General features: G+C 36.8%; 1 protein-coding gene across 3 annotated transcripts in view; it reads right to left on the bottom strand.

Moving 5' to 3' along the window:
* Positions 1-5,463: 5,463 nt before the first annotated feature.
* The window catches only part of Cul4b (cullin 4B), a 37,968-nt gene continuing 26,593 nt past the window's right edge, over positions 5,464-16,838 (bottom strand). For 2 of the 3 annotated variants that reach the window (XM_006257489.5, XM_039099624.2), the window contains 7 exons: positions 16,403-16,488; positions 15,121-15,228; positions 14,020-14,133; positions 13,105-13,210; positions 11,760-11,932; positions 9,434-9,586; positions 5,866-6,346 (listed from right to left, as the gene is read on the bottom strand). In XM_006257489.5, the coding sequence (XP_006257551.1) occupies positions 6,251-6,346; positions 9,434-9,586; positions 11,760-11,932; positions 13,105-13,210; positions 14,020-14,133; positions 15,121-15,228; positions 16,403-16,488 (836 nt within the window). In that variant the 3' untranslated portion in view covers positions 5,866-6,250. Of the gene's footprint in view, positions 6,347-9,433; positions 9,587-11,759; positions 11,933-13,104; positions 13,211-14,019; positions 14,134-15,120; positions 15,229-16,402; positions 16,489-16,838 lie in introns of all 3 variants that reach the window. The other variant, NM_001106951.1, reaches the window with a different exon arrangement.

Here is a 16,838-nt window from a genome sequence, read left to right on the forward strand (position 1 = left end):
CTTCCATTACAACAAAGTGAACTTAGGAATCAAGGCAAACAGGAGGGCTAAGAAGACAAAGGGGTTAGCCTGCCAAGACTGACAACAGAAGATAGATCCTCAGGATTCACTTGGTGGAGAGAACTGATTCCTGCAAGTCACCCTGTGACCTCCACACACACATGCCACCTATAGTACAAAAAAGAAGATTTCACATCAATAAGATAGCTTTATATAAAAACCAAAACAATCGGGGTGAGATGGGGAGATGATCCAGTCAGTAACCTGCTTAGTGGCCAGGCATGAGCAGCAGTGTTTGAATCCCCCAAACCAATGTAAAAAGCTCAATGTGGTAGAGAATGCATATAAATCCCAGGGCCATACAGTCAGAGTCAGGAGGAGCTCTGAAGCTTGCTGGCTGGCCAATATTGCTAAATTGATGAGCGCCAAGTACAGCAAGATGGAGATCAATAAAAGAAAATACCCAACACCAACTTCTTTTTTCCATGTGTGAGCATGCATGTGCACATGCACACACACACACACAAAAAAAAAAACACACATCACATACACATGTACATACACATAAACAACACATATAAACACACACTCACAAAATTGAATTAGAGCAAATTAAACTGATGACAAAGATATAAGAAAATAAATGAAAAATCAATACAATAGAAAATGCAAAGGCTCTTGGTATCAAAACAGATAACCTGAATTCCAGAATCTACATGCTGGAGAAAATTGACTTCCATAAGCTATCTACATGCAAAATGTTGCATGCACATCCATGTGCACACACATATCCAATGAATAAATTTAAAGGTTACTTGTAACTTTTTTTTTCTTTTCTATTTTTCGGAGTTGGGGACCGAACGCAGGGCCTTGCGCTTGCCTCTACCCACTGAGCTAAATCCCCAACCCCATAACTTTTTAATATAAAGATCCACAAGAAGTTGAAGCAAAGAAAAGTAACTCATTTATGTAACCTCACCACTCAGGAGGCAGGCTGAGGCTGGGCAGCCTCAAGTTTAAGATTAGGCTAGGCTACAGAGTGAGTTTCCTGTTAACTCTGTAGAGTCTGTGTAAAAAAAAAACAAACAAACAAAAAGAAAAAAAATGAATTGAATCACTAAGCAAAAGCCTTCACCAAAAGAAACATCCAGAATCAGACAACTTCACAATGAACTCTATTGCTATTTAAAGAGTAAGCCATATTATGAAGCTAGTATTACCTGGTAATAAAAATATAGAAAGCACACTAGAGGCTGGTTTGGCGGCTCAGCAGACAAAGGTGCAAAGCTGGTAGAGTTCAATCCCTCGGACCAACATGGTAGAAGAAAACTGACTCCTGCAAGTTGAGCTGTCATCTAAGTTCCACACATGCACCTTGGCATGGACCCACACACACATCCCAAATGTCATGAAATGCTTTAAAAAAGAATACTACAAATATTTCTTATGAACACTTATGTAGAAATCTCTAACACTAATAAGCAAATTTACAACATCAACAATTACATGCCTTATGTGACATTTTACTAAGATTAGAATTGTTCAAATTTATGTAAAGGAATCCAATGTAGTACACACTACAAAGTAGTGGGACAACTTAATATACCTAGACAAAAGAATAAAGAACACTTGTCTCATACCGCACAGAAAATTTAGCTCAAAGGACAACAAAACTAGATTAAATCCTTAAAGTAAATCTAAAACCCAAAGGAATGAGGATTTGCCAAGAATTTCTTCAAAAAACCAAAAGTATAAGCAACAAAAGAAAAAAAAGTTGATTAATTCTACCTGCTTAAATACTTCTGCACTGCTGAGACGGCTTAGCAGGTTAAAGTCACTTGCGAAGCCTGACTACTTGAATCCAATCCCTGGGATCTACAAGGTGAAAGGAGAGAACAAGGTGTCCTCTGACTTCCACATGTGTACAATGGCACATGTACATGCACAAATAAATATGACAAAAGATGAAATACTTTTGTGCAAAGGATACACAGGAAAGACAACTTTTAACTGGATAAATTATTAGCAGACTATTCCGTTGGTAAGACTGCATCTTATTTTCATCTGCATATTTAGAACTCTTATAATTCAGACAAGGAATCCTATGTGAAAATGGCCAGTGTGGAGACATCAAGGAAAAAAGCTACAAATGGCAAACAAGCAGATGATATACAAAATAATTAAGGAAACAAAATCCCAAACTGTCATGAACCTACTTCATACCCATTAGAATAGCCATAACAAAACATTACAAAACACCATACACTGACAAGGATGCAGAAAAACTGGAACTCTTAGATGCTACTGGCAGCAATGGAGTTTGAAGATTCCTTTGTAAGTTTAGCACAAAATCACCATGTAAGTCAGCAGTTTCATTCTGTGTATACTCAAAAGATTTTGAAACAGAAAAAGTGAAAACCATTATGTTTAAGGACTCCTTTGGGTAAACACACACTTATAACCAGTTATAAAAGAAAATGAGGACCTGACATGTACATGAATAAACCTTGAAAAAGATCATGCTAAAGAAAGAAATCCAACAGAAGTTATGGTTCCAGTGATATGAAATATCTAGGATAGGCAAATCCAGGCCAGTGGTTTCCAGGGGCTGGGCAGAGCAGGAACAGGAAATAACTGTTCAATAATAGGTGCTGGAAATGTTCTGAAACTACAAAATGATAACCACACAGCACTACGAACATACTAAAGGTCTCAATTGGACATTTTTACACGGTTAGAATGGTAAATTTTATGTGTATTTTACAATAGAAAATTAAAAATGGAAAGAGATATTATCATAGGAATTAGAGGGTGAAAAGATGATTTTGTAGCTTGTAAAACTAAGTTCTAATATGTCTAACAGTATTCATTCTTATATTCTATAGCACATAAGAATGTTTTATAAAATAATTTAGGCCTTTTACTGTGCTAGACAATACTTGTAAATATTAACTATAAAAGTGTGTATTATGTCCGTTCAAGAGAATACTTTATTCCAATAGCAGGAAGAAAATAATTGAACAAATATATGATTTGAACCAGAGATCACTATGTCAATGGTAAAACAGGTGTTTTGGGTTTTATTGATGTTTCTCAATAGGGTCTCATTACACAGTTCCTGGCTGGCCTGGAACTGACAGATCCAGGACTAGATTAGTGACATGAGCCACCAAATCTTGCTTGATCTACAGCAAGATTTTTATAAGCAACTGACAAAAAGAAAAAAAATTCCTTATTGAAGCATTATAAAAGGACACTCTAAAAAGTACAGTTATATAAAGTCCCAGTATCCTTCGGTCTTTCTTCTTAATAAATTATCTGTTTTGGTAATTTTATGTGAATGAAAAAATGAAATATGTAACTCTTTGTCATGTGTAACATAAACAGAGTGGTCATTAAAACAGACAAAAATCATATAATTAAATATGTGTAAGACAAGACATGGTGGTACGCAGCTGTAATGTAGAAAAATGATAAGAAATGGCTGCTCAGAAAGAACTGGGAAGTTAATTCTAAATACTGTAAATAGCCAAACAGTTTAAGTCCACAGCACTTCGAGCCCAAGGCACGAAGATCAAATTTACAGACACCTTAGGCTACACTGCAAGACTCTGTACCGAAGAGAAAAAAGACTTATGGATATTAGAAAATCAACTTGTCAATCCTTAGACATTGATGGCTATGTAGAAGAAACGGATTTCCTCTCCTATACAAACACACACATACACACATACACACATGCACACACGAAAGTAAAGATGTCAAGTATATGGCAGAGTCATCGTTCAGCAGACTCAGGAACTGAATTAGGAAAACATTGAGTAACATGGTTAACAGGATTCTGTTCAGAACAGAACTAACAGATATCAAGCACCACAGCGCAACAAGCATATAAGATCTTCTTTTCCTTCCAGCTTCAATCTAAACTATTTCTATAGTGACATGACATTGCTGACTTTGAAAGTTTGAATGAAAAACATTTGCACTTGTCCTTGATTTTTCTAAAGTAGAAATAATTATCTATTTTGAGAACACTGAAAAATTTACTATCGTTTTACCATAACCTCCACAGCATCTCAAAACTACCAGCAAAATAACAAAGTATAAAAATAATCACATATGAACTGTCAAATGTGAATTAAGGAAGTCATTAGGAAGATTTTATGTATTCTACTTTTATATTTTTTTCACGATATTTGGAGTTTAAATATCTTCCCCCGGAAACATTTTTTAAAATAAAAGTTTTATTGGAGAAAAATAGAACCACCACACATACACAGGAAAAAGAGCACAAAAATTCAACCGATACAGAACAACTGAAATCCATAATAACCCAATGTAGTTTGCCATTACTTTTCAGTTTCATAAAGTTTCCCTTAGTAGTCTGGCTAGTTTTTTCAGCTGAAACACCATCAAGTTTTCAAAGAGTTAAGAACTTCAGGACAGGGACCCACTTTCAAGATAACGAAGGTGGTATCAAGAGCATCCTAGTAGGAACGAATAATCTACCTAAAAATTATTTAAAGAGTAACTAGTGAGTGGTGTAATCGTCTCCATATCCCAGAGACCAACAGGGATGAATTAGAACACTGATGTTGATGGTCCAGTAAACATAACAGCCACATTCCTTGTCAGAAAAGCTCCTGTAAGGAAATCAGGGAGGAGCTGGAAAAAATATACGAAATAGCTGCTCAGAAAGAACTGGGAAGTTAATTCTAAATACTATACATAGTCAAACGGTGTGCAAGTTAATGCATTAGAAATAGGCAACTTAAAAAAATACAGATAGCTGGCCACAGGTCTTTGAGAATTCAAGAAAACAATAGTAGACATAAGAGCCCCCAAGTCTTCTAAGCTGAAGGTACCCCTTATTGCTCTGTAATATATGGATCAAATCAAGGATATATGCTAGTGGAGAAAGCCTTGAAGAAGTTCTAATTTAAAAGAAAACACACCAAAACAGTCTGCTTCTCTGCCATAATCAGTTTCCTTCATGGAAAGAGAAACCAGAAAGCAAAGCAAAACCCTCCGGTGATGAACAAAAGTCTTTTACTCACATTTTGAATTTGAAAAACAATACTTTTGTTATTTTCTGTGTGTGACCAATTTGAAGACACTTCGCTGAAAAGCAGGTGTCCAATGGCTATGAGAACTCTTAATTCAAGCAATTAAAAAAAAAGGAATATAGAACTTGAAGTTTTCAAATAGGGAGTGTGCAAGGAAGACAAGGGAGAATCATATGTTGAGTTTCTCCAAGTCAGGAGCATGATAGTAAAAAAACATTTAGTAGAAAAAACTGGAATGCAAATCCTAGGAAACCTCTGACAATCGACAACCCACCCAAATTAAAGACAAAATGATGCAAACATCTAAAGACTGACGCACGATGAAAAGCAGCTGCAAATTTTACTCCTGCAGTTCACAACTTATCTGTTGATTTTGGTCTCCTGTGGTCTTCATACTGTATTCAGTTCTAATAAAAAGAACTGAGTTTTCCCCCCTTACTATGTTCTTATAGTACAAGATCAGCAATTTTTCTATTTGATCTATTTTAGTAAGTTCCTGTTAATGAGCACAGTGAATTTGGAGCTGTCTTCTGTACACATCCCAGAGTCATAATGGGAAACCTTTAGGCTGTGAATATATAAGGTATGATGGAAGGAACTGTTACCCTACGTGAAAAACTTGTTTCCAAATAAGGTTTTTTTTCCCTCTTCAGTGTAACAGAATGCCAACAATGAAAACTTACTTTTCTTTTCAAGGGAAACCACAAAATGGGTGAACAACCAAGTCCAGGGTGGTTTTTCTATTTGATAAATACATCCAGAATTCTGTACAGTAAATAAAATTTGCATGCAGTTTAAGTATCTTTAAATGACTTTTAGGCAAATAAACCTTTTGCTTTATTGATGATGTATAAGAATCACCCTCCCCCTTTTAATGGCCATAGGGATCTCTTCCCCAGTTCCAAAAAGGAATCATGAAGACCCAGGTACTTTCTTAAAGAGTTTTCTGCACATCATACTAAATAACATGCATAGAGTTCAACGACATTCTTCTTAAAGGTTAAGTATTACTCTTTAAAATGGGTATGTTAACCACTGAGAAATGTCCACGCAACTATTCCCATTACACACTGCTTCATTTGGTCATCGGAAGTATAAAAGAAGTCAAATAACATGAGATTCAACAAGTTAGTTTATCCATTGGCTACGGCATGACAACAAATGTTCCAAGGCCAACCAACATTCTATGCAATATAGTTGTACTGATTTGGGTTTTCTTTATCTCTTTCCATGTAGTCCCGGTCAATTAGGGATTCTATTCTCTTCTTAAGATCAGCAGGCTGTAAGAGAAAGCATATTTTCAATACAAAACTCATAAGCATCAACCTAAGTCCATCTACCAACATCCCATTAAAAAAGAGAACAAAGGCCAAAAGTGACTGTACAGAGGCAGGGAGATCCCTAAGTTTGAGGCCAGTCTGGTCTATATAATGAGTTCCGGGACAGCAAGACTGCATGACAAGCCCTGTCTCTAAATTAAATAAACTTAAATTAAATGTAGCAAAAGCATTGTAGCATACTTCTAAAATCCCAGCAAGTAGGAGTCAGAGCCAAGAGGATTCAGAGTAAGACCTGCTTGGGGTACACAATAAAACTCTGTCGGGCTGGAGAGATGGCTCAGTGGTTAAGAGCACTGACTGCTCTTCCAGAGGTCCTGAGTTCAATTCCTGACAACCACATGGTGGCTCACAACCATCTGTAATGAGGTCTGATGTATCTGAAGACAGCTACAATGTTCTTATATACATAAAATAAGTAAATAAAATTAAAAAAGACTTTGTCACAAACTGGAAATTAAGTAAATAAACAATACATGAAATAAATATATGAGAAATTACTACATGAACTATATAAAATACTAGACCTACTAGCATAATCCTTGCTACTTGGGTAGCTTGAGGAATGGCAATAAGTGAGAGTTCAGGAAGTTGCCAAAAACCAAGGGGTTGGGGCAATTAAGGCTTTTACCAGGTGGTATAGTACTTGCCTAGTATATGAAAGGCGCCTAGGTTCTATTCCCCAATACCACACATTCACACAACTACAGGATATTTGAGAAAGTTATCACATTAACTCCCAGTATGTTTCTGGTTTACTATGAATTTTAACTATTTATGTAAGTGATTTGGATCTCTGTTAAATTTTCATTATGACAATTTAGAACTGGGCATGGTAGAGCATGCCTATATTCAGACTCAGCTACAAAGGGAATGAAGGCCAGCCTAAGATGTATTAGACCTTGTCACAAACAACAACAGTCTCAGTGCTGGAGAGAAGGTTCAGGGCTTCTTAGTGTATACTACTCTTGAAGAGGGTGAGTTCGGCTCCAGGTCTGACGCCAGGTGGTTGACAATTCAATGTACCTAAAGCTCCAGGTGAAACTGAATATAATAACTGTCCATATATGGAACGCCCCACAGAGACACAGCATTAGAAATATAATCTTTTATATAGTCTTGCATTAATAATTACACTTATGTCTTGAATTAAATGACCCTGACAAAAACAAGTATCTCCACGTCATTTATGATACCTGAGATAACAAGGAAAAGAAAATGAACATTCAATACAGATGCATTTTTTTGTTAAGATGAGAAGCTCAAGTAATATTGCTGCCTCAGGGGTTGGGGATTTAGCTCAGTGGTAGAGCGCTTGGGCCCTGGGTTCAGCCCCTAGCTCCAGAAAAAAAAAACAATATTGCTGCCTCAGCTGGTAGCTAGGAGTACATGCCCCTACACAGCTAATGCAGCTATTTGGAGTGTGTTTGGAGAGAGTATGTGTGAGTGTGAGAGACAAAGACAGAGAGAGACAGACAGAGAGACAGAGAGAAGGGGGGAGGGGGGCAGGCAGGCAGAGAGTGTGAATGAGTGTGTGTCTGTATCAAAGGTGTGTTTGAGAAAGGGTCTTTCTTTGTAGTCCTGGCTGTCCTGGAATTCACTATGCAGACCAGGTTGACCTACAATTCACAAGGGCTCTGCCTTCCTCTGCTTCCCAACCAGCTACTGCATTCTTTTTTTTTTTTTTTTTTACTAACTTGAGTATTTCTTATTTACATTTCGAGTGTTATTCCCTTTCCCGGTTTCCGGGCAAACATCCCCCTCCCCCTCCCCTTCTTTATGGGTGTTCCCCTCCCCATCCTCCCCCTATTGCCACCCTCCCCCCAACAATCACGTTCACTGGGGGTTCAGTCTTCAGCTACTGCATTCTTAAAGGATGTTTTTAACCTTTGGTTTGTTTGATAAAAATGAAGGACTGATTTTAAAGCCGGTCTTGGAACACAGACCCTATCCCAAAACAAAACTAAACCAAAACAAACCAGAAAAAAGGAAGTAAAATTCCATCTAATAACCCCAGGTTAAGTATCATAACTGGTTTCAGTTATGATCAAAGTTATAGTTATTTCCTATGTTCTAGCATTAGTAAGTAATCTTACTGTAGGTGAAATTATTAAGTGAGTAGGTGTGCATGTGTGGTCATGAGGAGGCAGCTACCTCAATATATATTAAACCTCAGTACATACTAAACTCAATATCAAGTGTTTTATACTTTTTATCTCAGTAAGTTTCAAAATAATACTAGGAGGGATGAATGTGGGGGTCTGTGAAGGGGAAACTGGAAAGGGGGATATCATTTAAAATGTAAATGAGTAAAATTATTAATAATAAAAAGTGATACTAGGAGGTTACATATATTTATCAATTCCAAACAAGCTCAGCAAAATTAAGTGACTTATCAAAATCCAAAGTTGCCAGGAATCCAAGAGTCTAGGCAACCTCTACCAAATGTTTATTACAGACTTTAAAAATATCTTAAAGTTTGAACAACAGTCTAGTACAACACCACATTGTCTAAGCACCTTTGCTAGTGGACATTTGTACTGGATCATGCCCATACAGTGACCAATTCAAGTTTACCAGAACCACTGCTAGACATTTTCAACAGACACAGAAAATGCTTGACCACTAGACTAGGATAAAGCCAGAAGCCTCTGTAACAGATTTAACAAATATTTATATAGGTAACCAAGCATAAGGTATAACTCAGTCTAATAACCAAATCTGTCAAATGCCAAGACATCTCCAGAAAAGTAAGATTCAAAAGATATATAGTAACTAACTTCAAAAATTTCAGTCACATTTACTCACTAAACGTTGAAGTACAGAGAGTGGCTTTTGTAAACTGGGTATTTGCTAAACAAAGTTCTTTTGTAAAACACATGTACAAATATAGGAAATGAATGTGTGTTATTCCAAATGACTTTAAGTCTTTGAATATAGAAAAATTATATTTGAAAATTAGTGTCTAAAAATTAAACATATTCCCTTTCACCTATAACACGTTCAGTATGGAGACAAAGAAAAACCTACTTTTACTGGAAATTTTAGCTGATTGTAGACTTCTGAAACAAGAAGGTTGTGGCTAAGTGTTTTTCTCATCTTCATAATTCGGACGATCGCAGCATCAATTTGGTACTGTCTATCTTGAAATACTCTTTCTGTAGTGCTTGCTTGTTCTTCAACCTAAAACAAGTTTTCAAATACAGTCAACTTAATTAGGAACACAAATTGTATATTAGGGACATAATGTTATTGTTCTAAAGAACCTGACTTATTTAAATGAGAGAAAAAAACTTGACATAGTTTTCTTTCTGTTGCCACTACTGCCCTGTACCAATAAATTAATGCAATACAGGAAAAGAGAAAAATACCACCCTTGAGCATTAGGAGGTAGGTTCAGTTGCTTTCCCTGCAAACATAAGGACCTATTTCTTACATTTAGATCTTTGTGAACTCATGTAAAAAGATTCCTAGTGCCTGATGGACAGCCTGCCAGCGTAGCTAATTTGTGAGTTCTAGGCAAGTAAGAAACAATGTCAAGAAACAAGGTAGATAGCTCCAAAGGAATAACTCTGGAGGTTGTCTACTGACCTTCCCTAAAATTTAAAATGTTTATACCAACTGATGCAAAAACTTACTTCCATAAGTTCATGTGCATTGGTCTTTTACTTGCATGCATGCATGTATGCATATATACAGATACATATATATATACAGATATGTGTGTGTGTGTGTGTGTGTGTGTGAGCATAATAGATCTTCTAGAACTGAAGTTACAGATAGTTGTGAACTGTCATGTGGGGACCAGGAACCTGGGTTCTCTGGAACAGGAGGCACTGCTCTTAATTTTGCTGAGCCATCTCTCCGTCCCCCATGAAGTCATTTTAAGGAAAAGATCATAGAGATGAAGATTTAGGTATTTCAAGATTATATAACTATTTGGCACTCTGTTGATTTTTTCATGTGTGTTGGGGTATTCCTGTTATATGGGTGTAGTTGGGGACATCAGAGGAAAACCTTGGGCATTAGAGCTCAGGTGCCTTTCATTTCTGTTTGAGACAGGGCTCTTTATCAGCTTGAAACTTTGCCCTATACCCTAAGCTACCTGGTCCATGAGCCTCCAAGGATGTACTTTACTTTGACTTCCATTTCCTATCACTGAGATATGAGACACTTATTTTAAAAAAAAAAGAGTAAAGAGACACAACCATTCTAGATATCCATCATCAGATGAATGATTAACACTATAGAAATTTATATAGCCATAAAGAATAAAATGATGTAATCTGTAGGATAATGAATGATAATGGAGATCCTGTTCAGCAAAATAAACCAGACTTAAGGAAAATACATTTTGTTTGACATGTGGAATCCAGATCTAAATACACACACACACACACACACACACACACACACACACACACACACACACACGACATTAAAGTAGACATGAGTATTGAAGGAAAAAGGAAAACTCTGGGTTTGATTATATATGCAGTGTGTATGCACTAAAAGATTATATATGCAGTGTGTGAACATGCATGCTCATGCAAAAGACGGACATGTTAAAGCAAAGCGAGACAACTATTTGGGAGAAAGGAGACCAGCAAGTGATGGTGGTCCAGGACAGTGAGGAACTGAATATGAACAAGGAACACTACACATAGGGAAATTAAAGTAATAAGGAGGGGGCTGGAGAGGTGGCTCAGCTGTTAAGAGCACTGACTGCTCTTCCAGAGGTCCTGAGTGCAATTCCCAGCAACCACATGGTGGCTCACAGTCATCTGTAAGGAGATCTGATGCCCTCTTCTGGTGCGTCTGAAGACAGCTATTATGCACTTACATAGAATAAATAAATCTTTCTTTAAAAAAAAAGTAACAAGGAAGAGAAACAAAACAAAATCACATTGATGGGATAAAGAAATAACTCAATGGAAGAACACAAATGGTCATGCATTCCTCATCCCTAGCAATGCAAACCCAAGCAAGCAAAACAAACAAACATATTATCAAATACTGAAATGTATTAGGCCAGATATAGGCACAGAAAATGTTACATGAAATGGTATTGAGAAAATAAACTGTAAATTTTGAAGCTGGAAAGATGGCTTAGCAGCTAAAGAGAACATGAGTTCGATTCCCAACATCCATGTGGCTGTTCACAAACATTTCTAATTTCAGCTCCAATGGATCCAATGTCCCCTTCTTACATGTGGGCCCCAGCCCTGATGCGGTACACAAATGTACATGCAGATAAAACACTCAAGCATATAATATAAATTCTTTAATCTGTAAATTTCTACTATAAACACATTTAATCCAATATACTAGGAGTAGGAGAAAGCAAAAGGTTTACCGTTTCTTTCATCTGGATTTGATTGATCTTTATCCTGAATAGTTTGTGTTTGAAATCATCATTACAAATAAACTTGTCACCATCTTCAATATCTTTGCCCTTTGGATTTTTAGCCAGAACTCTAGCTTTGCCACAGGCTAGTGACTGCAGTGTTCTTCTTAATTCTCCATCCTCTGAAGAAGAAATAATGATTAGTTATTTATTTGTACCTTATTAGCATGAGCACCACATTCAATGTCATTCTATCTCTGACATTCTCTAATAAACTGCTTTGGTTTCCCCACTGTCACCAACTCCTGCTCTTTGTGCTATCCAGTAAAATTTTGTTCTACTTGTCTTGTAAAAGCATCTATTTATCATCCATGCAGACAATTACCAAAACCTCTGATGCAACGTTTCCCTTCTCTCAAGTCAGTTACTAAAAGGACACTCAACTTGGCTGTTTTACTATCACTTGAGTGTGTTGATATTCTCCATTCACCCTCTGCTCCACTGCTAGTGATGGTAATACTAACCTAATCCTATGAAAAGTCTAGACTCACCTTTTAAGTCTTCATTCTCCTTCATTGTACTATAGCTCTAGTAATTCCATTGCTGTTGGAAACATCCTACTACAAGCCTCTTTTAGAACTTTGTCAGAATTATCTTCATAGCTTCTAGACTAGAATTTTCTCATATTCCAGGTGGCTAGTTCTATCAATGCCAAGTAAGTTGTCCAAATAGGTTATTTCTTTTATGTCAGTCAATCGATCTTACCTATTGAATTTTACAGCTCACCAGTGAAAGCTACAACCAAACATTTCATGCTTGCTACCCACACTAGCCCCTCCCATTTTCAAGTCTTTCCTCATACTATTTCCTTTATTTCATATGCCTTCTCTCCAATCAAAATTTTAAGGCCCAAATCAAGTCCTACTTCCTTCCACAATCATTATTCGCTTCACTTCACTCTCAACCACACTTCTTGTTAACACTACATACTGGTACTTACTAATTTGGAAATATTAAGAGCACAGAGGAGGGGGCTGGAGAGACATCTCACCACTGAAGAGTAGTGTCTTGTCTTTCACAGGACCAGAGGTCATTCCTAGAACCTAACAAGATGACTCACAAACAACTAACTCAAGTTCCAGGGGATACAATGCCCCCTTCTTTACCCCACATATTCCTGCACATTGTATGGTATACATATATACACAGGCAACAAACAAAAGAAATAAATGAATCTTTTTAAAAAATGTACAGAGGGGAAGATTATTTCCTTATATGTTTAGAGCTCTAATCACAGTGACTACACAGAATAGAGAACTACAATTTCTTGATACTGGACAGACACAATACAAACCTATTCCAGTGGCTTGCTTTATCTCCTCTAAACTGAACTCCTCTCCTTCATTAAACATTAGTAGCACCAGGGTTTGAAAAAGAGAGACCTGAAGTTCTTTTTTGCCCTGTTGGAGAAAAAGCAGAGGTTTTTTTTTTTTTTTTGCCTGTTTTTTTAAACATGAAAAATTAATCAAAAAGTAGTATCTTATAGGAAAACCATTAATTAGTGAGTTAAGCACAGACGAGTAACATTCTCCAAAGTGCTGCTTTACATGGCAATACGATGTGTACTGCAAGATTTAGGTGTGAGTCTACAGAAAACGGGGTGTAGGGTTAGTTAGCCTATTAGTATGTCTTCTATAGTCCTTATTAAAACAGGACAAAGTAATGAAAATAAGTCAGCCCTATGTGTCATTATAGACATTCACCATAAGCAGCAAGAAATTACTACCCTAAATGCATTTTTCAAGACAGGGTTTAGAAACCCAAGCTAGACTTCCTTTGTAGACAAATATGTACTTGAACTCCAATCTTCCTGCCTCTATCTCCCAAGTGGTAGGATTACAGTCCCATGTTACTATGCTCCACTTTCAAATATACTTTGACTTGATTCAGATCATTCATGAACAGATGCAGATTTTTCCCAATGGATATTGTTTACCTATATCACTCACTCGGTTCTCTAGCTTCTAGCCACATGATTTCTGATAAGACAGTATGAACTCTGAATCCACAGGGAAAAGAGAAAGGGGGGGTCAATTTTAGATGAGGGCTAAGTCAACTGCTGAAAAGGTAACCATCTTAAATACAAAGTTGCAATATGCTAAGCAGAGTCAAGGATACACTTATAAAACAGCAGCTTGACCCTGCAAACCAAGGGATAAGCCATATTAAAGATGAAGACAGAACTCAAGATTTAAAAATATCCACTTACCTCTTTAAATTCAGCTTTTAGCACACAGTGTCCCAAGGTTGATTGCCATTGAAGTTTCCTGCCACTGTGCTTGCCTAAGTAAAATGTCTTGAAAATTTCCTGAAGCTTCACCATCTAAAGCAAATGAATTGTTACTTTATGTTGCATATGCAATGCCACCCTTAGCACGGTTTTTTAAAAACTATTTGTTGAATGTATGAAGTGGTGTGTGCATGCCATTCTGGGCTAATAAAGGTCAGAGGACAATTTTTGGGAGTCAGTTACCTCTTTCCACTATGTGGGTTCAGGAAGTTAACTAGGAGGTTAAGCTTGGTGGCAGGTCCTTCACCCCTAGGCCACCTCAATGACCTCCCTTCTCAATACTTTAACATCATCTGGAATAGCTTTTGATAGTTTTCAGGACTATATTCAGTAGTTACCAATCCCTTTAATGTACGGTGAAAATCTAACTAGCCAATGCAACATCGCTTGGTGATCTTCACACTCATTGATCTTTTCTGCCCTGTTATTTAATCATCCCTTCACTCTGGTGATTTGGGTTTCTACACTATACTGACTCCTTTCTCTTACTGCTGCTTCTGCCCACATTTCTTTACAGGTTCCTCTTTTTACCATCTGCTAAATGTGAGCCTTTTCTAAAGTTGAAGCTTTGCCCTTTCTCTTCCTCTTCACCATATTCTTCCCTTATTGAGGGAAATCTACTTTCTGGGCACCCATGATTCTTTCCATAGACGCTTAGTACTTTTCTTTATTCAATATTCTAGGTTTTGGTCCTGAGTAGGACAGTTCCCAAGGCATGAAGGGATACTCATGTATCCATTACATCCACCAATCCTGCCTTCAGGTGGAATATATGGGCAAGATTTTTTAACAGCTGGCAAGACTAAGGGGTCATAAGCAATGAAACAGAATAATTGGGGAAAACAGCACTAAATTTAGAAATGTAGTTAAAAAATGAAGTAAAGAATAAAATATTAGCGCTCATACTTTGTTGCTATATTTGTTGACATAAACCTTTAAAAGTCACAGATTTTCAAATGAAAAGCAGAAAAAAATGTAATTTCTATGCATATAGCTTAGTTTTAAAATGGTTTATCTTACCTCTGGTGGCAAATGGACTTCCATAGGCACATATGTTGGCCAATAACCCATTGTCAGGATATTAACAGTTAATTCAATATTGCCAGGTACATTCTGGTTCTGCATATACTGTAAGATCAACACATACACCAAGATTATGAAAGTTTATATACCATACATAATACAAATTTCCTTTATATAAAAATATATGTAGATACTGACCATCCTGAAAATAAAAACAATTATTTAAACTTGAAATGAATACTACACAAAATGCAGTAGAAAAATACACAGGTGGCCATTTTGATAGTGGCATTCAAAAACCCCACGAAAATATCCTAGGTATTAAAAACTCAACTTCTCACACACAATTGGGCTGTTATAGCATCTCGTCTCCATTCTTTTCCCCCAATGCTACCTTTAATCCCCACCTTCAGAGACCCTACATGGATCGGAACATCTTGTAGCAACTCCCATTCCTCACCCCACTAGCCAGCCCAAGTCTCTGGTTTTTCAAAATGCTTCACTCCCTGTTTGAAGGTGGTGACCTGAAGTAGGAAAGGAAAAGGGGAAAGGGCAAGGCAAATAAATCCTATTCTGTGCCTACTGTAAGATCTATGATCCTACTAAGTCTGAACGTCGAGTCTTTTGGTTCTATTTACCACCTTCAATATAGTAGTCAAGAAGTCATTACTGAACCCTTGAGTAAAATCTAATTTGCCATCACTATTGCCTAGTTGGTATTGCTGCTGCTGTTTGAGACAGGATCTCACTATATTGCCCAAATATTATTTCAGCATCCTAAGCAGTTGAGGCCGCAGTTACACAAACTACATCTGGTTGTTTATGTTTTTACAATATTTTAAAACCTTCTATTTATGTCTTCAAAACTATAGATCCAATTCTCATCCCAAATGTCAACAGAGACAGCATATACCACCCTCATCCTTGATCGCCTCACCTCTATCCCCATGACAGGCTCTGAAATAAAAATCCTCCAACTGATTAGAAAATCCCTGCTCTTACCGTGTAAGTATAAGTCTTCTAATACTAACTTTAATCTAATACATTTTACTTATGCTTCTGTCTTATTCTGGATGTTAATTATGACTTAATCCTGAAGTAGGCCAAATATACTTAAAATTCATTGATGACCTTTTCCCTATACTGAACTGTTAATTTAAGTTGCCATGAAGTGTTTGTAAAAAAAATATGGGTTTCTATTTATCTTCTTCAATACAAACTGCCGCAAGGACATAAGTATCCTTAAGTTTAGGGAGTTAAGAGTTTAACCCACTTTTACCTGTTTGAACTGGATCATGATATCTTTAGAAAGCTCCATGTCTTTAAACATGCCTTCAAGCTTGCTGGTAAAAGCGGCTCCACATTCTGTTAAAGAGGTTTACAGATTTATATTCCAAGGTAGTACAACAAACAAAAATTAAAATCAGAAAATAAAATACAAAACTCAACTTGGGCATAAAATATGATCTGTATCCACTTGTAAGAATGAAAAGTCTTACCTCTCAGCGTGCCCTAGCAATTCAGAGGTAAACTCTTTAATCCAGGTATAGGATAGTTGGCAAATTTTATACAAATAAACAAAAGAATAATTCTTTATCTTTAAAACAATACAATAATTGTGGCTATCAGCAAGAGGCTAGGACTCTCATACCTCACTTTGTGTGTGTGTGTGTGTGTGTGTGTGTGTGTGTGTGTGTGTGTGTTGGGGTAAGTGT

Source organism: Rattus norvegicus, chromosome X, assembly GCF_036323735.1.
Source record: "Rattus norvegicus strain BN/NHsdMcwi chromosome X, GRCr8, whole genome shotgun sequence".
Taxonomy (NCBI): domain Eukaryota; kingdom Metazoa; phylum Chordata; class Mammalia; order Rodentia; family Muridae; genus Rattus; species Rattus norvegicus.